Genomic DNA, 22,999 nt, shown 5'->3' on the forward strand with positions numbered 1-22,999 from the left:
CAAAGTCCAAATCTCAAGAGGTAAATATATTTTCTGTAGATGGTGATTTTTAGATGCGTATTAAGCTCAGTTTGCATGATTAACTGGAATTAATGCTTTTCTCATCTCCCTATACTGTTATTCCAGCCTCTGACAGGATTGGCTAAATGTGCATTTATTTGCTGGCTCTACAAATCGCCATGGTGACTGAGTAAAGACCCGAGTCTGGTCTACTGTATGTGCAATTTTGGCATCAGTTTTAACTCCCTTTTAAACTGCTGAGTTTTTTGGGGGTCTTTTCTGTCATGTCACATAGTGTTGGTCAATAAAGAAGCTCAAAACGTTGTTCTTGAATGGATTTTCAGATTCCTCAGTGGTGCGTTGACTACGTGCGAGCTGTGGTTGGACCCAAGCGGGGTGTGGCCTGTACTCAGCCCAGGAGGGTGGCTGCCATGAGTGTAGCTCAGCGAGTGGCTGATGAAATGGATGTGATGCTGGGCCAGGAGGTTGGCTACTCCATCAGATTTGAAGACTGCAGCAGTGCAAAGACCTGCCTGAAGTAAGTGGGTTCTGTTTTTCCAAATTCATTGCAATTCTCAGCGCCATGCATTACGATCTACCTCAAGTACATTCGATATTCTCCCCCCCCCCCCCCCCCCCACGCGTTCACATTAGAGTGAAAGCTAAGTAGATAGGAGCACTTATTGATTGGCTTAACCTCTACACCTAAACTACAATCTTTTGTATGAAATTTGATCCTCCTCAGCAATGTGGACTGGCTTGTGGATACCGTGCTATTTGTACAGGCTGGAAGCACCAGGACCATTCCAGGCTGTTAGTCTTTGTTTAAATGATTCATTGACCGCTTTGTAACCACAGCACATTCTGCATCCCGACTGATCACACATTCGGCACCGGTAGATGAAGTTTAGCATTACTGTCCAGTCAAGAATTATATGTTAGCGCTGGGCAGTACATGTCTTCTCGCTGCCATTTCTGGAGTTGCGCGAGTTTCGGATGAAGAGGAGCAGATTTCTAGAGGAGCAGATTGCCAAGTCGGAGATGATGTGTGTGGATGAGCAATGTAGACTGGAGACTGGGCAGGCAAGCCATTGGAAAATGTGGTGAGTTGAAGACACATTATAACTGATAGTAATGAGGAGTTCCTTCTACCCCTTTTCTGTGTTCCCAAACTTGGCACTTGTCATGCTGTTTCGTTGGTGCAGCTGATATTGGGAATTTTCATTGGGCATGGAGAGGGAATTGCAGTGGTCAGGTAAGTTCTCCTGCAGCTTCTACAAAAACACTGTTTATATGATGTATCTTGCAAGGTGACTGGTGGAAATAATCTGGTTCCTATAAAAGGTAGCTCTGTTTCAAAAATAAGTGGCCAAACCAGCTGTTCTGCTTGAAAACGTAAAAATTTTCAGTTGATCAAGAGTTCTGGCAATGATTTCTGAAAGATTAGTTTAAGGAAAGCTTAAAACTTCGAGGTGAGTTGACTGAGCTGGGAATTGTTTATACATGCAATGTATATATGGTCTTTAATGCACAATTAGCAAATCCTGTGCAAAAGACTTTAGATGAATATTAAACTTATGGAATTGAAGACACATCTGAGGATTGACTAGCTGTGATAATGGTATGCAATCAAAATTGGCAAATGACTCATCAGAAAATTTCGATCAATTTTTACATATCCTAACTGGAGGTGCTTAAATAATGTATTAATGTCAATTCACACCCCCCCCCCCCCGAAAATATTATTTCTAAAGTATTACCCACCACTAGTGTTAAATTGACTGACCTGTGGTTACTTTGATTATCCTTACTTCCATTTTTGAACAGGTGTGGTACATTTTTTTCCCCTTTTGAAACTACCAGCAATCTGTAGAGAAGATTGTAAACTATGGCAAGCCCTTTCACTAGCTCTCCCTCCCTTGACGAACTGACCCGCGTGAATGCTGGAGTCAATTATAAAATACAAAATTGCGGAGCATTTGGATAGCAGTAACAGGATCGTTCTGAGTCAGCATGGATTTACGAAGGGGAAATCATGCTTGGCTAATCTGCTGGAATTTTTTGAGGATGTAACTAGGAAAATGGACAGGGGAGAGCCGGTGGATGTAGTGTATCTTGACTTTCAGAAAGCCTTCGACAAGGTCCCACATAAGAGATTAGTGGGCAAAATTAGAGCACATGGTATTGGGGGTAGGGTACTGACATGGATAGAAAATTGGTTGGCAGACAGAAAGCAAAGAGTGGGGATAAATGGGTCCCTTTCAGAATGGCAGGCAGTGGCTTGTGGGGTACAGCAAGGCTCGATGCTGGGACCGCAGCTATTTACAATATACATGAATGACTTGGATGAAGGGATTAAAAGTAACATTAGCAAATTTGCAGATGACACAAAGCTGGGTGGCAGTGTGAACTGTGAGGAAGATGCTATGAGGTTGCAGGGTGACTTGGACAGGTGTGAGTGGGCCATGGCAGATGCAGTTTAATGTGGATAAGTGTGAGGTTATCCACTTTCGTGGTAAGAATAGGAAGGCAGATTATTATCTGAATGGTGTCAAGTTAGGAAAAGGGGACGTACAACGTGATCTGGGTGTCCTAGTGCATCAGTTACTGAAAGGAAGCATGCAGGTACAGCAGGCAGTGAAGAAAGCCAATGGAATGTTGGCCTTCATAACAAGAGGAGTTGAGTATAGGAGCAAAGAGGTCCTTCTGCAGTTGTATAGGGCTTTAGTGAGACCACACCTGGAGTACTGTGTGCAGTTTTGGTCTCCAAACTTGATAAAGGACATTCTTGCTGTTGAAGGAGTACTGCGTAGGTTTACTAGGTTAATTCCTGGAAAGGCGGGACTGTCATACGTTGAAAGACTGGAGCGACTGGGCTTGTATACTCTGGAATTTAGAAGAATGAGAGGGGACCTTATTGGAACATATAAGATCGTTAAGGGATTGGCCACGCTAGAGGCAGGAAAAGTGTTCCCGATGTTGGGGGAGTCCCAAACCAGAGGCCACAGTTTAATAATAAGGGGTAGGCCATTTTGACCTAGATGAGGATGAACATTTTCACTCAGAGTTGTGAAGCTGTGGAATTCTCTGCCTCAGAAGGCAGTGGAGGCCAATTCTATGAATGTTTTCAAGAGAGAGTTAGATAGAGCTTTTAATGATAGTGGAGTCAGGGGATATGGGGAGAAGGTAGGAGCGGGGTACTGATTGTGCATGATCAGCCATGCTGGCTCGAAGGTCCGAATGGCCTCCTCCTGCACCAATTGTCTATTGTCTATAAAGCCTTCTGGCCATATAACCATATAACCATATAACAATTACAGCACGGAAACAGGCCAGTTCGGCCCTACCAGTCCACGCCGACCACTTTCTCTGACCTAGTCTCATCTACCTGCTCTCAGACCATAACCCTCCAATCCCCTCCCATCCATATACCTATCCAATTTACTCTTAAATAATAAAATCGAGCCTGCCTCCACCGCTTCCACCGGAAGCTCATTCCATGCAGCCACCACCCTCTGAGTAAAGAAGTTACCCCTCATGTTACCCCTAAACCTTTGTCCCTTAATTCTGAAGTTATGTCCCCTTGTTGGAATCTTCCCCACTCTCAAAGGGAAAAGCCTACCCACTTCAACTCTGTCCGTCCCTCTTAAAATTTAAAAAACCTCTATCAAGTCCCTCCTCAACCTTCTACGCTCCAAAGAATAAAGACCCACCCTGTTCAACCTCTCTCTGTAGCTTAAGTGCTGAAACCCAGGCAACATTCTAATAAATCTCCTCTGTACCCTCTCCATTTTGTGGCCAGTCAGCATCCTTTGAGTATAGCCAGCTTTACTGGTGCATCCTATTTTTTTTCTGCTTTTATTACCTCCACTATCTCTGTTTTGACCAATCTTGTTAGTATCTTCAGTCAAGAGATGTAATATTTAAATCGGTCTTCTAGTCTCCAAACATATATTGCCTTATTCCACCCTCCCCCCCTTCCTGGTAGATACCTATCCTACCTATTATTACCTATATATTTGCATGCTGATACAAGATCCTTGTGCTACCTACCATGCTATTCACTTATTTTATTTTGTAACCTAATTTTTCTGGTCATTTCCTATTTCAATCCTTTGACCAGAATCCAGGCTCAGTACAAAGAATTTCACCAGATATGTATCATGAACCTTTTTGTTTCTTCATATTCTCTATCTCCCTCGTCATTCATGAACTCTGAATCTGATTCCCTTTCCTCTCTCTTTCTCTTTGTGGTTTTTCCCAAATATTATGTGGCTGTACTTCAGCCTGGCTACATCTGCACCCAACTCGTAAAAAATCTGCTTTATATTGTAATCATTTCTACTCTTAAATGTCAAATGCAATGATCCATTTTATTTCCAGGTTCTGCAGTTCCATCTTTGCTAGTTGCGCCAAAAACATGTTGATTAAGAAAATCTTCCCCATTAGAAATGCTGCTTTTCTTAGCCATTTAACAGTTGGGATAAAATTTGCTAAAACCCCCAGTCTTACCATTGTTTTCGCACTATTCTGTATCCTTTTCAACCCTGTAGTACCTAACCTAATGTAATGCTGCTATCCAACCCCCTTTTTCACCACTACTCTTTTCTGAACATTTTCTATCCAGAAATATGAACTGGCCAATTCACACCATTTTTTGAGTTGCATTCTAGTTACTCTATTTACGTGTTTCCTACAACCATTTGTGTATGTGCTCACAATCCTTGTTCATCTCACTTTTGTGCATGAAAGTGCACGGATTCTGTACCCACCTTTATATTCATCGTCATCTATTCTTGGCTAAGATGATCCTGCTTCTTGCTGTGATAGAACCTTGGAACTCGCCTGCAAATGTCAATTGATGACATGAGGTCATTTACTAATGTTCAAGTTGAGATTGGTTTATAGAAATCATTTAAGGGGATATGGAGCAAGTGGGTGTGTGAAAGCTGTGACAACAGGTAGCTGGTCCTCATTTAATTTGTTGTTTCCACGATGACCTCTGCAGTCAAATGCTGAAATTCGTATTTTCTTTGTGTTTAGACTAATGCTGTAAAGAGTTGAGTGGTTCTAGCATAATCCTGATGATATGTTGTTGCATTCTTGAGTTGTGTCCTGCTTGATGGAGCTATGCTTACTTACGCCAGCCACCACGTTTGAGTGAACGTTGAGCGAATGGCAGTAATTAACTAATTAGATTTGTCCTGGTTTTCTCACAATTAGGGCATACCTGTATTTGGAAGACTTTCACAGTTTGCAGATGCCAGGAAAGTAGCTGTACTGGATAGTTTACTGTTGTGTTCCCCTGAAATAGCCACAAGTCTTCAGCAAAGCACCAATTGCTGTTGCTGTACCAACTTTGTTCATTCACTTGTTGATGAAACGTGAAATGAATGGAATTGGTTGAAGACTGCCTTAATTGATGAAGCTAGTCTCGAGATGCCAAGATGGACTGTCCCGGTGGAGAACGCAAAGTGCTGGAGTAACTCAGCATCGCTCGTGGATGTGAATAGGTGACATTTTGGATAAAGGGCCCTTCAGAGTGAAGAAGAGTACCGGCCTGAAACATGGCCTTTCTACATCCAGTCTGAAGAATGGTACTGACCCAAAAGGTTGCCAATCCATGTCCTTGAGATAAGCTGCCTGATCCGCTGAGTTACTCCAGCACGTCTATTGAAATTCTAGCATCAGCAGTTCCTTGTTGACCATCCCTATGTAACTGGCTGAAGATGGTTGTGAATGCTTCATTCTTGCCTTTTGCAATTGGACGTTGGTCTCTCCAAAACAGAAAATGGGGCTGAATTTTTAAAGAGCTGCTTCCTTGAGTAAGTTTATTTATTTGTTCACTCTTCATTTCTAATTGGGGCAGGAGTGCAGTGTTTTCATCTGCTCTGGAATCCACTGCCTCTGTCTGCAATACGTTCCTTCTGCTATTTCCTGTGTTTGGAGTCCTGTGTTATGTAGACACCCGGTGATAACTTGATTTTGGGAATGTCTGCCATTGCTATTGATGTGTTCCTCCACACTCACTGAACCAAAATTTGTCCCTTGAATTGGCAGTGTTATAGTGAGAGATAAACTGTGCCAGGAGCCTGCAGATTGTAATGCGATTTAAATCTGCTGCTCGTAGTATTGTTTCAACACAGTGATACTGTCACATAGCATGGAAAAGTGCGTTAACAAGGATTGAATAGTGGCCGTTCCTACCAATGTTGCCACGAGCAGAACCATATTCAGTGGGTTTAATGGTGAGGATAAGGATTTCCCACGTATATGTTCCACTGCCACTTGCACACATGTGTTGCTATGTTAATTGTGCTGGGATGGCTCAGCCACTGCTGATAAAATTGAGTTAGTGTTGGTCACAGGGCAAATGTGCAAAGTCCACACAGACAGTACCTGAGGCCAGGATTGAACCTGGATATCTGGCGCTGTGAGGCAGCAACTCTACTCGCTGCTGGGGAAACGCTGTGGGTTGAATAGCACCTGTGGAGAGAGGTAGGAACCCGGAAGGAATTGCCGACATTTTGGATTGAGACCCTGCATCAGGATCTGTTTGTTTTTCTTTTGTCTTACCAATTTGTGTGATGATAAGTTTACTTTGGCCAGAGGTCAGGAGGCTTCATAGAGTCTGATATCAGCGTTTAAGGATTCCCAGAACCACTTACTTCATAATGGTTCTGAACCGAAACATCATTAATCCACATTCTCTAGAGATGCTGCTGGACCTGCCAAGTTACTCCAGCATTTTGTCGTCTTTTCCTTCATAGAGTGCGTCATTGCCAAATTTGACGAGATTGTTCTACCAGTGTAGCAAGCTATTTCTACAGAACCTGAAGCTTTTGTCCAAATGAAAAGTTTTACCTGAGAGTGATTATCGCATTTTGTTTGACTAGAATGAGAGGCAGCTCTCCCATTTGGACTGATCATTCTGCATGTTAGTGTGGATTTTGCTATATTAGTTTTGCTGAGATCGCGTCTCTTTAGTTTAGAGATAAAACTCGGAAGCAGGCCCTTCAGCCCACCGAGTCCGCACCGACCAGCGAACACTACCCCACACACACACTAGGAACAATTTGTACGTTTATAACAACCAAGTTAGCCTACAAACCCGCACATCTTAAGTGTGGGAGGAATCAGAAGATCTCGGAGAAAACCCAGGCAGGTTATGCTGAGAACGTACACGCACTCGTAGTCAATATCGAACCCGAGTCCCTGGCACTGTAGGACAGTAGCTCTACCGCTATGCCACTGTGCTGCCCATCATGCTGTGTCCTGGCATCATCTTTGGTGCAGACTAACTTACAGCCACCTCCCTGCACATAGCTCCACTTTGAGCAGTAAGGCTTGGCAAGTAGAACGTGAACAGGGAGATACCTACTTGACTCCTATTGCACTCTCCACATTCAGGCAGCTCATTTGAAGAGTTAAGATTTCAGTCTATTTTTCCTCAGTGCCCAGTGTAATAATACTCTCATCGGTTGGGTACTTTGTAAGTATAGCTCGGACCATCTTGGGATATTTTACTGAGTTGTTGAATCTCCCAGTTTGCTGGCTTAGCTTTTGAATAAACTGTTCAAGCAGTTCAGATGATAGGTCTACCTTCCTCTCAACCAATATTCTGTCAAGATGGAAGCCTAGATCAATATTGGTCACTGGGCGTGCCTGGTTTTGTGTTTTTTGTCGTGATTGATATGACTGAATGCCTTGCTGGGACGTTTTGGTGGGTGTTTAAGAATTATTTACAATATACATTAATGACTTAGATGAAGGGATTAAAAGTACCATTAGCAAATTTGCAGATGATACTAAGCTGGGGGGTAGTGTGAATTGTGAGGAAGATGCAATAAGGCTGCAGGGTGACTTGGACAGGTTGTGTGAGTGGGCGGATACATGGCAGATGCAGTTTAATGTAGATAAGTGTGAGGTTATTCACTTTGGAAGTAAGAATAGAAAGGCAGATTATTATCTGAATGGTGTCAAGTTAGGCAGAGGGGATGTTCAACGAGATCTGGGTGTCCTAGTGCATCAGTCACTGAAAGGAAGCATGCAGGTACAGCAGGCAGTGAAGAAAGCCAATGGAATGTTGGCCTTCATAACAAGAGGAGTTGAGTATAGGAGCAAAGAGGTCCTTCTACAGTTGTACCGGGCCCTGGTGAGACCGCACCTGGAGTACTGTGTGCAGTTTTGGTCTCCAAATTTGAGGAAGGATAGTCTTGCTATTGAGGGCGTGCAGCGTAGGTTCACTAGGTTAATTCCCGGAATGGCGGGACTGTCGTATGTTGAAAGGCTGGAGCAATTAGGCTTGTATACACTGGAATTTAGAAGGATGAGGGGGGATCTTATTGAAACATATAAGATAATTAGGGGATTGGACACATTAGAGGCAGGAAACATGTTCCCAATGTTGGGTGAGTCCAGATCAAGGGGCCACAGTTTAAGAATAAGGGGTAGGCCATTTAGAACGGAGATGAGGAAGAACTTTTTCAGTCAGAGAGTGGTGAAGGTGTGGAGTTCTCTGCCTCAGAAGGCAGTGGAGGCCAGTTCGTTGGATGCTTTCAAGAGAGAGCTGGATAGAGCTCTTAAGGATAGCGGAGTGAGGGGGTATGGGGAGAAGGCAGGAACGGGGTACTGATTGAGAGTGATCAGCCATGATCGCATTGACTGGCGGTGCTGGCTCGAAGGGCTGAATGGCCTACTCCTGCACCTATTGTCTATTGTGATTCTAAAATAATGTATAGGTCAGACAAAAGTTTAAAAGTTGACAATTTTCGATCCAAAAAAACATCCGTGTTTTTTAGTGTCAGTTGTCAGACTGGAGTACGTTAAGGTGAGAGGGGCAACATTTAAGAGTTTTCACACTGGGTTGTGGGTGCCTGGAATTCAATGGCAGGGGTGGCAATGCAGTCGGATACGATAGTGACATTTAATTTGCTATTAGGTAGGCACATTGATATGGAGGGGTATAGAACATGTGCAGGCAGCTGAGAACAGTTAATTTTGGCATCATGTTCTGCTCAAACATTGTGGGCTCTTCTAATCTACTGTTCTATGTTCTGTGTTGAAGTCCCAATGCCTCCATTCTGGTAACAGTCTTTTCTGACAGATTTATTTACTTAATTGTATTTGCATTTTTCCAGTTGTGTTGTAATTGAGTATGTGAGCTAAAATAGTTGCATTTTTGTTGCTTTGCAAACTATACAAAGAACTTTTTTAACTTTCAAATTTACGCTTTTGGTCATTTACATAATGAATGAGACAATGTTAAATAATTTAACCAAGTACTTTTCAGCTTAAACAGCAACACTTCGTGGTAGTGCCATTGCAGAATAATTGCACTGTTAATAAAATTTAGTGTATGCTTTCAAAGTATAGCTCTCCCAACCTGGCAGGTCTTTCAAAAGGAAAATAAATCTGCAATAAAGTAAGCTATTAGGAAAGATCTGGGACTAAAGTAGATGATCGTTGTGTTGAGTTTCTTGGTCTATGGATAGCATTGCGAGAAACTACATTTTATATGCAGCGTGAATAATAAATATCAAAGTAGCAATATTGTGACCTTTTCTAGAAGGTGTTACTGGAAGAAGAAGTAAGCATAAATTAGTTATTTTCTGATTTTAATCTGATTTTCTGATTTTAAACAAGTTTTAATGAGTGGCATGCCAAACTGATTAGCGGTGGGGCCTCAACGTTTTGCAATGACTATAAATGACTCAATTTGATGCCACAGAAATCGGTAGGAAAGTAAATTCTGAAGAGGTTATGTTACAAGAGGATAAAATGTCAAATGAATTGGCAAAGAACTGGCAAATGCAGTATATTGTGGAAAGCTGTGAATTTGTCCATTTCGGCATGAAACGGTGAAAGATTTTCACTGTTGTGTGATATAGACAGTGAAAGAATTACAGTGAGATTTCGGTCAAGGGGGCGAGGAATGCCTAAATAGAGTTTAATTTGGATATATATATATGTGAGATGTATTTTGGGAAGTCAAATCAGGGCAGGACTGTCACAGTGAATGGTAGTGCCCTGAGGAGAGTTGTAGATCAGTGGGATCCAGGAATAGAAGAAAATAGTCTCTTGAAAGTACCGTCAAGTGTAGATGGGGTGGTGGAAACCTTTTGGCACATTGGCCACCTTTAGTCAGAGAATTGAGTAAAGCGGTTGGTACATTATGCCACAGTTGGCAAGGCTCCATTTGGAGTATTGTTCAGATTTGGTTACCCTGCCATATTGGAGAGAGTATGGGAAGATTTCCAAGCATGTTGTCAGGGCTTGTAAGCCTGAGCTGAGGTTGGGTTGGTGAAGACTTTGTGCATTCACCCGATCAATTCCTGCCAGGATCTTATACACCTCTAGCATTCTGTGCTCCAATGAATAGTCTTATTTCCAGGGTAGAGAAATCATGAACAAGAGGGCGCAGGTTAAGATGAGAGGGGAAAATTCTGATGGCATGAGAGAGGAAAAATGTAATAGGAACCCGAGGGGCGACTTTCTCCACACAGAGGGTGATGGGTATATGGAATAGGCTGCCAGAGGAAGTAGTTGAGGCAGGTACAATTAAAAAAATCAAAGACTTTTGGGTAGCTACATGGATAAGAAAGGTTGGGGATTATTGGCCAAACATGGGTAAATGGGACTAGCATAGATGTGGCATCGGTTGGCTTGGACAAGTTTGGCCGAAGGGCCTGCTTCCTTTCTACCATTCAATTACTCGTTCATTGCAGCACTCTGAGCTGATCTTGCTGTCTTAGTGTAAAAGGAGATGCATGCAGGTACTGCAAGTAATTGGGAAAGGTATGTGAATGATATTACTAAGGGAAATTGGACACAAATGAATGGAAGTTGTCTTTCAGTTATGGGACATGAGTAAGCCCCCATTTGGAATTGGTCATCTTATTTCAGAAAGGTTATTACTACATTAGAAGCAGTTAATGGAGGGTCTATTAGACTAATACCTGGAACCAATGGTGGGGAGTGAGGTATGGGAAAATATTTTGGGGCTTTTATCTGCTTCAGTTTAGAAGAGGGAAATGGCTTGTTGGATATGAAGAAGACATTTCTTCTTGGAGAATCCATAACTTGGAGTCACTGTTTAAGAAGTGGTGGCCATTTAGGACAGATGAAATGAAACTTGTTTGCTCCAGTTCATGAGTCTTTGCAACGGTCTTTCTCAAAGGCTGGTGGAAGCAGTGTCTTTCAATATGTTTAAGCATAGTTAGAAACGCAATAAGCAAGAGAATGAAGGATGTGTTGGTAGGTAGGAATACAGAATTAAGATTAAAATCAAATTAGCCAGGAAATTAAATGGCACAACGTGCTTCTGGCACCTCGGGACTGTGCCGTGCCCCCTGATTTACTGTATACCCACAACTCAGTAGACAGATACAGCTCCAAAGCCATCTTTACATTTTCAGGCGATATGATCGTTGTTGGACGAATAATAGGTATTGATGATTCAGAGTATAGGAGGAAGATTGACAGCGTGATTGAAAGGTGTCAGGATGGAAAAGCTGAGAATTATGAAGCTGTCTTCATTGATGGGACAGCAGTGGAGTCAATACCTTCAAGTTCCTGGCCATCTTTATCTCTGAAGACGTGTCTGGGCCCAGAACATTGCTGCAATCATGAAGAAATCTCATCAATGACTACTTCCTTAGAGGATTGAGGAGATTCAGTATGCCCATGAATACACTCTTGAGCTGTTACAGGTGTACAGCAAAGAACATATCGACTGGTTGCTTCATAACCTAGTTCGGTAACTCGAAGCGGCCAGGAATGAAGGGTGTGCAAAAATTGGTAGACCTTGTCTGGTCCTTCACTGGTACTAACCCTGCCACCATGGAAGGGGTCCAGAGGAGCACTGCCTCAAAAAGGCAGGTAATATCATCAAAGCCCCGTACCACGCTGTCTCGTTCCTACCATTGGGAAGAAGGTACAAGAGACTGATAATTGTGATCTCCAGATTCAAGAACAGCTTCTTCCCTGAAACTATCAAACTCTTGTGCACTGTACAACATTAACCACAATCTTACCTCGGGAACTGTGACCTACGGTGGATTTTGTTTTGGGTGCATTCTGTACTTCGGCTTTGCAGTAAGCTTATTCTCATTTCTGGGAGGATGCGGCGTTACAAAGTTTGCCATAATCATGAACATTCAATTGGGGGTGCGAGCTTGCAAGGTTTAAAGTATGAAAGAGCATTGTTAATGAGTTACTGTGTGTGAATTTGTAAATATTCGGCCCGATATTTTGTGGAAATAAATAGTTCAATGGCAGCAACAATCCTCGAATGCTATGCTGGAGCACCTTCGATAGAGGTGCTTAGATGAAAGGAGAAATGTTTTTTTGGGCTGTAAGCATGTGAAGTAATATTCATTTTTCCGTACAGAGGGAAAATCTGAATTGTGAATCTTATGTAATACAGTATCTTGATTTGACTCGGGATTTGTAGGACTGGATGAGTGAATGTTTTTGTCATTGGGATATCATGCAGTGTACCTTTCTAAAAACTGCCTCAGCACTGATTGAAAGTCAGCGAATGCAAACCTGTCACATGGGTCCATGTATTTAAACCGTTGGCCTCCCTTGGTGATGCTATTATTGATTTTTCAATGTTGTATTTGTGTTGTCATTTATGCACAGCATTAAGTTGATATATATATTTTTTTTAGGTACATGACTGATGGTATGTTGCTTCGAGAAGCTATGAATGACCCTCTACTGGAGCGATACGGAGTCATCATCCTTGATGAGGCCCATGAGCGTACATTAGCAACTGATATTCTTATGGGTGTATTAAAAGAAGTTGTGAAGCAGAGATCAGATTTGAAGGTAAGGATATTGTTGGGGGAGGGCAGAGAGGTGGCTGGCAGTAATATTCTGCACTGAATATTAGTCTTTGATCATATTTAGACCATTCTTTGTCAATTAGAAAGGCAAATTGTAGGCTGAAGAACGAAGTACTTTCCCTTTTTACACTTTTTGCGATCACAGGATATTCCACTGTGCTATAAGTTACATAACTTAATCATTCGATTGTAAGTCCCATTAGAAAGTTGTGTTTTATAACTATTACCATAGGTACATCAAAGGATCTTTGCTTTGCTTTCTGTAATGAGATATGTATTAGCCAGGACACCTGGAGAACTTCTGTACTTTGACGAATGGAAACTTTTAGATGTACTTGAGGGCGCAGTGCGGTTTGATTTAATGTCTCATCTGAACTATAGAACTTGCTAGACCGTGGACCCGTTGGCCCAAACCTCTCCTGCATTGGTGCAGCACCCCCTCTTCCCCCCTCCCTCATCCCCTTCCCCTCCCCCTCACTCCATCCCCCTCAACCCCCCTTATCCTTCCTCCTCCCTCCCCCCATCCCCCTCTCTCCCTAGGAGATAGATTTAAACTTTAAAATGTGAATAACTTTTAAAATATTAACACCGATTTCAATGAAACTTCTTCCATTAGCACCAAAGGGACGACGGCGAGTAAGGTGGGCCTAAAATTGTCGCGCTATCGTGTACCGTTTTGGCTGTAGTTCAGGAACAAACAAACAAACAAACGAGAGTTTTAGTATATAGATGAAAGTGTTACCCTAGGTTACTGACTCGAGTCTCTTGACTGGGGCTTGCCTCCAGGGCCATTTGACTTGAAGACAAGTGTGCTTCCATAGCTACCTTCTGTCTTATTTAGGAATTTGCCTGAAACAAAATCGTCTGTGTTTTGGTCTACAAATCTCCTTAGAGGAACAAACTTAACCTTGATCTTACAGGAACATGTAACAGAAAACTGGCCTGATCTTTCATTAAGTATCAGTATGTTGTTTCACTTCAATGAACCAAGAATTTAAGCTTTGTTCTAGTTAGTTTTTTTTGTTAGTTTTATTTTTGTTAGTTGCCGCCAGATTTCTTTGAGCTGCTCCAAATGCACCGGAAGTGCATTTAAAGTAGACACGATAAAATAAAATCCTTTGGATAACCTGCGGCTTCACATGATGTGAACAAGGGGCCACAGTTTAAGAATAAGGGGTAGGCCATTTAGAACTGAGATGAGGAAAAACTTTTTCAGTCAGAGAGTTGTGAATCTGTGGAATTCTCTGCCTCAGAAGGCAGTGGAGGCCAATTCTCTGAATGCATTCAAGAGAGAGCTGGATAGAGCTCTTAAGGATAGCGGAGTCAGGGGGTACGGGGAGAAGGCAGGAACGGGGTACTGATTGAGAATGATCAGCCATGATCACATTGAATTGCGGTGCTGGCTCGAAGGGCCGAATGGCCTCCTCCTGCACCTATTGTCTATTGATGCTGTAGCCCCTCTCTCCATTATTAGCTTATGCTGATTACCAAATGATTTGTCACTTCGACCAACTGAATCATCCCACCACAACCAGAGAGAATGAATCATCCTACCACAACCAGAGAGCATGAATCATCCCACCACAACCAGAGAGCATGAATCATCCCTACCACAACCAGAGAGAATGAATCATCCTACCACAACCAGAGAGCATGAATCATCCCACCACAACCAGAGAGCATGAATCATCCCTACCACAACCAGAGAGCATGAATCATCCCTACCACAACCAGAGAGCATGAATCATCCTACCACAACCAGAGAGCATGAATCATCCCACCACAACCAGAGAGCATGAATCATCCCACCACAACCAGAGAGCATGAATCATCCCTACCACAACCAGAGAGCATGAATCATCCCTACCACAACCAGAGAGCATGAATCATCCTACCACAACCAGAGAGCATGAATCATCCCACCACAACCAGAGAGCATGAATCATCCCACCACAACCAGAGAGCATGAATCATCCCACCACAACCAGAGAGCAGATCTACCTCTCTGGTGACCCTCAAACTATTCTTGATCGGACTTTGCTGGGTTTACCTTCCACTGAATGTCATTCCCTTATCATGTATCTATACGCTTTAAATGGCTTGATTGTAATCATGTATTGTCTATCTGCTGACTGGATAGCACGAAACAAAAGCTTTTCACTGCACCTCCGTACACGTGACAATAAACTAAACTGTTAAGCTATTACATGGGTAATGCTTTGCAGCCTCTTGTCTGTACATAAACCTTGACTGGGTCATGGACAGCTTTTCAGAATGGATGCTCATTTGCTATTGCCTCTCATCGTGTTGATTTAAAACAAAATTATGTTGGGCTTATTTAATTTGACAAGGAACAAACAGCAATGCTTTGCATATGGGGATTGTTTCCGAAGTCAAATCCTAGGATCGGTAACATGGATGATCTCAGATTGGGCAGCAGTAATAGCACTGCAGTTGACTTCATTGTTTTGGAATAAGGATGAGAAAATTGCCCATTGTTTTTCATGCTTTCTTCATTCAACTCTGCAAATGTTCAGTGAGCTTGGCATTAAAATCCCTTGCTGCAGTTACTTGGCAGAATCCTGTGATCCTACATGAAATGAAACAGTTATTTTTCAGGGAAATCGGCAATGAATAACTGTAACTGAAGAACACTGGTTCACAAAATTGAAGCCAAGAAGTGTGAAAGAGATATCTAAACAACCTGTAATTCTAATGGATCACAGAACTGTTTCAGAAACTGCAAAAATACGAACCAATACTAGTACTAATCCGTGTGCAAAGAACTCTATTGTAACCTTCTACATTGACAATCCATAAATGAACTAAAAGGGAAAGGACTTCACTTAATAAGTTTACTCCAGGTTTTTGCATCAATCCACATTTAATTAGAATCCCTTGGGTGCAGCGAATTGCTATTTAGCAGATCTTGCCGTTTAACAACTCATCAATTGGTGTTGTGCGCTACTTGGCACGCGCACTTCCATGTTCGATGTATAGTTGTGGTAGTGTTATTCCATTCCAGAGGGATTAGAAACCCAGAATTGTAAAGGTTTTTTTAATGTTGAGCAATGTTTGAATTTGGAGTATGACAAGTCATTCATTGTATAATGGAATTTATGCTCTTCCAGAGAGAGAGAGAGAGAGAGAATTAATTTTACAAGCGTAGCAGTGGTCTTTTCTGGACGTGGATTGAGACCAAAGTGTCTGTTTTATTTTCTTTCCAGATTATCATCATGAGTGCCACACTTGATGCAGGCAAGTTTCAGGTCTACTTTGACAGTTGCCCACTGCTTACTATTCCTGGTCGTACACATCCTGTAGAAATATTCTATACTCCAGAACCAGAGAGGGACTATCTGGAGTCAGCGATTCGAACAGTTATTCAGATACATATGTGTGAAGAAGAGGAGGGAGATGTTCTTCTCTTCCTTACGGGTCAAGAGGTAAGAATCACCCTTTTATTTTTTTTCACTGCTCTAACTTGAATTTTATCATTACTCTAACTTGAAACAGGGTGGTTATTTTATTATCTACGGATACCTGATACATTCTCCTGCCTTCTCCACATAACCTCTGACACCTGTACTAATCAAGAATCTACCTATCTCTGCCTTAAAAAATATCTACTGATGACGTCTGGCAAAGAATTCCACAGATTCACCACCCTTTGACTCAAGAAATTTCTCCTCATCTCCTTCCTACAAGAACGTCATTTAATTCTGAGGCTATGACCTCTAGTTCTAGACTCTCCCACTAATGGAAACATCCTCTCCACATCCATTCTATTCAAGCCGTTCACTATTCTGTATGTGATACCTTTTAAAATGATGAGGGTTTCTGCCTCTCCATCCTTTAAAGCAATGAATTCCAGACCCCCAACCATATTAGAGGTGAAAAAGAAATCATCATCTCCTACTTGACCATTTCCTTTAAAAGTATGCCCATTGGTTTTAGTTGATTCAGATAAGAGAAATAGGTACTTTGTTGAAGACCTTCATGATTTTATACACAATTAAACTTCCCCCTCATCCTCAGTCCCTGATGTATAAGTTGGTGGGAAGGCTAGTGAGAGTGGGACTTCAATCGCCTTGGGTTACTGCTCTGAAAGGAACAGCATTTAGGAGTGTTTTTGAGTCTGGGTGAATGCCAAAAGTGGTACGGGGCAGGTGGACAACTTGTCCAAGAAAATTCAAGCTTGGGATGGAATGAAGAAAAGCAGCGGTGATGGGATAACTCAAACTAGGATTCAAAAGGGGGACATAAATAGGTGAAAGGAAGAAATGGTCAAGAGAGACTTGGACAGACTGAGTTCAGGAGCTCGAGGTGTGATGTACATGAGGGAATTCTGTCCACATAGGCATTGCAGAGACATCTGGTTATATGTAGGGCAACCTTCAAGTCCTCGATCAGTTGGGTGATGGGATAACTCAATCATGTGAGTGCTGGAGTTCAATGAATGGGGTTTTGTGCGTTTTGAATACAAGTGGAGGAGCCAAAATCAGCATGATTAAGTTAAGGTCAGACATCTAGCAGTCATTTCAGAATTGGGATCTGATCGCAGACGCCATTATAAAGTGCTGAGGATTGTGGAAAACTGGGAGCAGCAGCAGGTGCTGCAAAATTGGGTACATTCCAGTCAGGAAAAAAAAGGAAAAGATGGCAGGAAGGGATGGCTAAAGAAAGCGAGGTTTTGTGTCTGTTTGGTGGGGGTGGGAGGGGGGACTAAAGTTGTGCATAGGTGCAGAATAGTTACACAGCAGGATGAGGGGAGAATCTAGATCTAAAAAGGAGCAAACAAAAGCTTGCCACAGACAAATAAAAAACAGACTGCTGAGCCATACTTAGATCAAAATGGGTCAGCAGAGAATAGTCACCATGGAACTATTGGTAGAGCAGGAAGATGGAAAATCAATGTGGATATCACCAATCGCTGAAGAAATAGTTCAGCCAGGTGAAGATGGATTTCTATCCAGGATCCAATGTCTAGTTGAGTTTGGAGATACAGCGTGGAAACATGCCCTTGAGTCCACCGAGTTCACGCCAACCAGCAATTGCACATGCACTAATTCTATCCTAAACGCCACGGACAATTTTTACAGAAGCCAATTAACCTACAAACCCGTGTGTCTTTGGAATGTGGGAGGAATCCAGAGCACCCAGAGTAAACCCCCACGGTCACAGGGAGAACGTATGGAGGCAGCACCCGTAGTAAGGATCAAACCCAGGTCTCTGGCGATGTGAGACAGCAATTCCACCACTGTGCCACTGCCTCCCTCTATAGCGTCTGTAGACTAAAAGATCAGAAGCCAGCTGAGTATGTACTTAGAAACATAGAAAATAGATGCAGGAGTAGGCCATTCGGCCCTTCGAACCAGCACTGCCATTCAATATGATCATGGCTGATCATCCAAGATCAGTACCCCGTTCCTGCTTTTTCCCCCATATCCCTTGATTCCGTTAACCCTGAAAGCTAAATCTAACTCTTGAATACATCCAGTGAATTGGCCTCCACTGCCTTCTGTGGCAGATAATTCCACAGATTCACAACTCTGGGCTAAAAAGTTTTTCCTCATCTCAGTTCTAAATGGCCTACCCCTTATTCTTAAACTGACTTCTGGTTCTGGACTCCCCCAACATCGGGAACATTTTTCCTGCACTTCACTGTTTCATTTCCCAGTGATAAAAGTGATTTCTTATGAGATGACACCACTACCTTTCTGTTTCGAATGTCCTAATCAAGCGAACACAAACTATTCAGGGCAGAAGATTGTGTTGTAAGAAATAATCTCGAACAAAATGAAATCTTTCTCTTACTTCCGGGGCTATGGTATAATGGGAACTTTGGGCGTTGCTTTTTACAGTTGAAACATAAGAGCCCCTGTAATTAAGAAATGAAAGTGTGTATTGACCTTTAAGGTGGCCAACACTGAAGTATGTACGGTCAGATGCTATGATGTAGAAACGCAAACGTGCAATTGGTTCATGCCTGCGTGAGAACCTCCTTTGGTGATGCCTTTTCTCCCCTTCTCGGCCCGAGGTACTAATTTTCCCCCTAGTAAAACTTGAGGGAGTAGGTCAATGTATGCAAAGTTGGTGATGATATTGCCTGCAGCGACCAGTTGAATTGCCTGTGCCAGTGACATGAGATGAATGCAATGATCCATTCAACAGAGGGATGGGGATGCACTGGAGTCATAATGGAGTTAAATTTATGTATTAGTGAGCCATTGTCTGCAGTCTTTTTCTGTCACAAATGCTACTCTTTAATGCATACTCTTTGAAAGAAAGGTTAAAGTTCAGTGCTAAATAAAACACTCAGTTTAGAATATAATGACTCGGCAATGAAGATCATTAAATATTAATATTTTAAATGCCATGTATTTGCAACTCCATTCAAACTGCAGTTTCTCTTTCATTGGATCTATCTATACTTTCAGGGCTGGGTGTCACTAGCAAAGCCAGTGAAATTCATTCATCAATGGCCCTTGACCTGAGTGGCTTTGTTTGGCCATTTGGAGGCTTTTAAATAATTAATCACAACATTGGGCCTACAGGTAGACTAGCTAAGGATGGCACATCTCCTCAGTTATGCCCTGAAAATATTAGTCAGCCAGATGGGTTTTTATGACAGCCAAGTGGCTTTTGTGATAATCGCTATTAATCAAGAGGTTTTTTTAACATTCTAGTTTGTAAACTGAATTTAAATTCCACAGGTATCCTGGTGGGATTTGTACTGTGGCACCTTGGTTTCAGACACTCAAATTCCCCAAATATTTTCTGCATTTTCCTATTTTAGCTCTAAAAGAGGATTAGCGTCAGTCCGTTATTGAACATTTTTGTTCTATGATCTGACTTGAAGTGCCGTGGATACATTTTAAATAGCTAATAAATTTAATGTGGCATTGGTGCCTTGGGGATTTCACAGAAGTGAAACAGATTAGCTATTTCCTTAAGAGGTGGCAAGTGACACACGACAGATGTTGGATTCACACGTTGTTCCATTTTTGGTGAACACAAGGTACAATCAGTTCTGAGATCTATTGCCAGAGAATGTTCTCTGACGAGAATACAGTATAGTCCTTTTGAAACTGCTGGCAGGCTCTGTGGAATAGAGTTACTTTTCTGGATCTAACTGTATTTAAATATCTGGCTACAGCGAATGTCAAAATATATAGGTTTACCTAGGTTGGAAGTGGATTCACAAATTTGCGCATTTAATTAGCAACTCTCTCTCTCTCTACCCCTGACTGTCTCTCTACACTGACTGTCTCTCTACCCCCCTCTCCCTACCCCTGACTCTCTCTCCCTCTTCCTACCCCTGACTCTCTCCCTCTCTACCCCCGACTCTCTCTCCCTCTCTACCCCCGACTCTCTCTCCCTCTCTACCCCCGACTCTCTCTCTACCCCCGACTCTCTCTCTACCCCCGACTCTCTCTCTACCCCGACTCTCTCTCTACCCCCGACTCTCTCTCTACCCCCGACTCTCTCTCTACCCCCGACTCTCTCTCTACCCCTGACTCTCTCTCTACCCCTGACTCTCTCTCTACCCCCGACTCTCTCTTTCTACCCCCGACTCTCTCTTTCTACCCCCGACTCTCTCTACCCCCGACTCTCTCTACCCCCGACTCTCTCTACCCCCGACTCTCTCTCTCTACCCCCGACTCTCTCTCTCTACCCCCGACTCTCTCTCTCTCTACCCCCGACTCTCTCTCTCTACCCCCGACTCTCTCTCTCTACCCCCGACTCTCTCTCTCTCTACCCCCGACTCTCTCTCTCTACCCCCGACTCTCTCTCTCTACCCCCGACTCTCTCTCTCTACCCCCGACTCTCTCTCTCTACCCCCGACTCTCTCTCTCTACCCCCGACTCTCTCTCTCTACCCCCGACTCTCTCTCTCTCTCTCTACCCCCGACTCTCTCTCTCTACCCCCGACTCTCTCTCTCTACCCCCGACTCTCTCTCTCTACCCCCGACTCTCTCTACCCCCGACTCTCTCTCTCTACCCCCGACTCTCTCTCTCTACCCCCGACTCTCTCTCTCTACCCCCGACTCTCTCTACCCCCGACTCTCTCTCTACCCCCGACTCTCTCTCTACCCCCGACTCTCTCTCTACCCCCGACTCTCTCTCTACCCCCGACTCTCTCTCTACCCCCGACTCTCTCTCTACCCCCGACTCTCTCTCTACCCCCGACTCTCTCTCTCTACCCCGACTCTCTCTCTCTACCCCCGACTCTCTCTCTCTACCCCCGACTCTCTCTCTCTACCCCCGACTCTCTCTCTCTACCCCCGACTCTCTCTCTCTACCCCCGACTCTCTCTCTCTACCCCCGACTCTCTCTCTACCCCCGACTCTCTCTCTACCCCCGACTCTCTCTCTCTACCCCCGACTCTCTCTCTCTACCCCCGACTCTCTCTCTCTACCCCCGACTCTCTCTCTCTACCCCCGACTCTCTCTCTCTACCCCCGACTCTCTCTCTCTACCCCCGACTCTCTCTCTCTACCCCCGACTCTCTCTCTCTACCCCCGACTCTCTCTCTACCCCCGACTCTCTCTCTACCCCCGACTCTCTCTCTCTACCCCCGACTCTCTCTCTACCCCCGACTCTCTCTCTCTACCCCCGACTCTCTCTCTACCCCCGACTCTCTCTCTACCCCCGACTCTCTCTCTACCCCCGACTCTCTCTCTACCCCCGACTCTCTCTCTACCCCCGACTCTCTCTCTACCCCGACTCTCTCTCTACCCCCGACTCTCTCTCTACCCCCGACTCTCTCTCTACCCCCGACTCTCTCTCTACCCCCGACTCTCTCTCTACCCCCGACTCTCTCTCTACCCCCGACTCTCTCTCTACCCCCGACTCTCTCTCTACCCCCGACTCTCTCTCTACCCCCGACTCTCTCTCTACCCCCGACTCTCTCTCTACCCCCGACTCTCTCTCTACCCCGACTCTCTCTCTACCCCCGACTCTCTCTCTACCCCCGACTCTCTCTCTCTACCCCCGACTCTCTCTCTCTACCCCCGACTCTCTCTCTCTACCCCCGACTCTCTCTCTCTACCCCCGACTCTCTCTCTCTACCCCCGACTCTCTCTCTCTACCCCCGACTCTCTCTCTCTACCCCCGACTCTCTCTCTCTACCCCCGACTCTCTCTCTCTACCCCCGACTCTCTCTCTATACCCCCGACTCTCTCTCTCTACCCCCGACTCTCTCTCTCTACCCCCGACTCTCTCTCTCTACCCCCGACTCTCTCTCTCTACCCCCGACTCTCTCTCTCTACCCCCGACTCTCTCTACCCCCGACTCTCTCTCTCTACCCCGACTCTCTCTCTCTCTCTACCCCCGACTCTCTCTCTCTCTCTACCCCCGACTCTCTCTCTACCCCCGACTCTACCCCCGACTCTCTCTACCCCCGACTCTCTCTACCCCCGACTCTCTCTACCCCCGACTCTCTCTACCCCCGACTCTCTCTACCCCCGACTCTCTCTACCCCCGACTCTCTCTACCCCCGACTCTCTCTACCCCCGACTCTCTCTACCCCCGACTCTCTCTACCCCCGACTCTCTCTACCCCCGACTCTCTCTACCCCCGACTCTCTCTACCCCCGACTCTCTCTACCCCCGACTCTCTCTACCCCCGACTCTCTCTACCCCCGACTCTCTCTACCCCCGACTCTCTCTACCCCCGACTCTCTCTACCCCCGACTCTCTCTACCCCCGACTCTCTCTACCCCCGACTCTCTCTACCCCCGACTCTCTCTACCCCCGACTCTCTCTACCCCCGACTCTCTCTACCCCCGACTCTCTCTACCCCCGACTCTCTCTACCCCCGACTCTCTCTACCCCCGACTCTCTCTACCCCCGACTCTCTCTCTACCCCCGACTCTCTCTCTACCCCCGACTCTCTCTCTACCCCCGACTCTCTCTCTACCCCCGACTCTCTCTCTACCCCCGACTCTCTCTCTACCCCCGACTCTCTCTCTACCCCCGACTCTCTCTCTACCCCCGACTCTCTCTCTACCCCCGACTCTCTCTCTCTACCCCCGACTCTCTCTCTCTACCCCCGACTCTCTCTCTCTACCCCCGACTCTCTCTCTATACCCCCGACTCTCTCTCTATACCCCCGACTCTCTCTCTCTACCCCCGACTCTCTCTCT

General features: G+C 44.5%; 1 protein-coding gene across 2 annotated transcripts in view; it reads left to right on the forward strand.

Moving 5' to 3' along the window:
- dhx15 (DEAH (Asp-Glu-Ala-His) box helicase 15) overlaps positions 1-22,999 on the forward strand; it is a 124,370-nt gene that overhangs the window by 34,466 nt on the left and 66,905 nt on the right. For both annotated transcript variants that reach the window (XM_078400571.1, XM_078400581.1), the window contains exons 3-5: positions 345-538; positions 12,675-12,834; positions 16,079-16,297. In XM_078400571.1, coding sequence (XP_078256697.1) covers positions 345-538; positions 12,675-12,834; positions 16,079-16,297 — 573 coding nt within the window. The remainder of the gene's footprint in view (positions 1-344; positions 539-12,674; positions 12,835-16,078; positions 16,298-22,999) is intronic.

This window comes from Rhinoraja longicauda, chromosome 1 (genome assembly GCF_053455715.1).
Source record: "Rhinoraja longicauda isolate Sanriku21f chromosome 1, sRhiLon1.1, whole genome shotgun sequence".
Classification (NCBI taxonomy): Eukaryota; Metazoa; Chordata; class Chondrichthyes; order Rajiformes; family Arhynchobatidae; genus Rhinoraja; species Rhinoraja longicauda.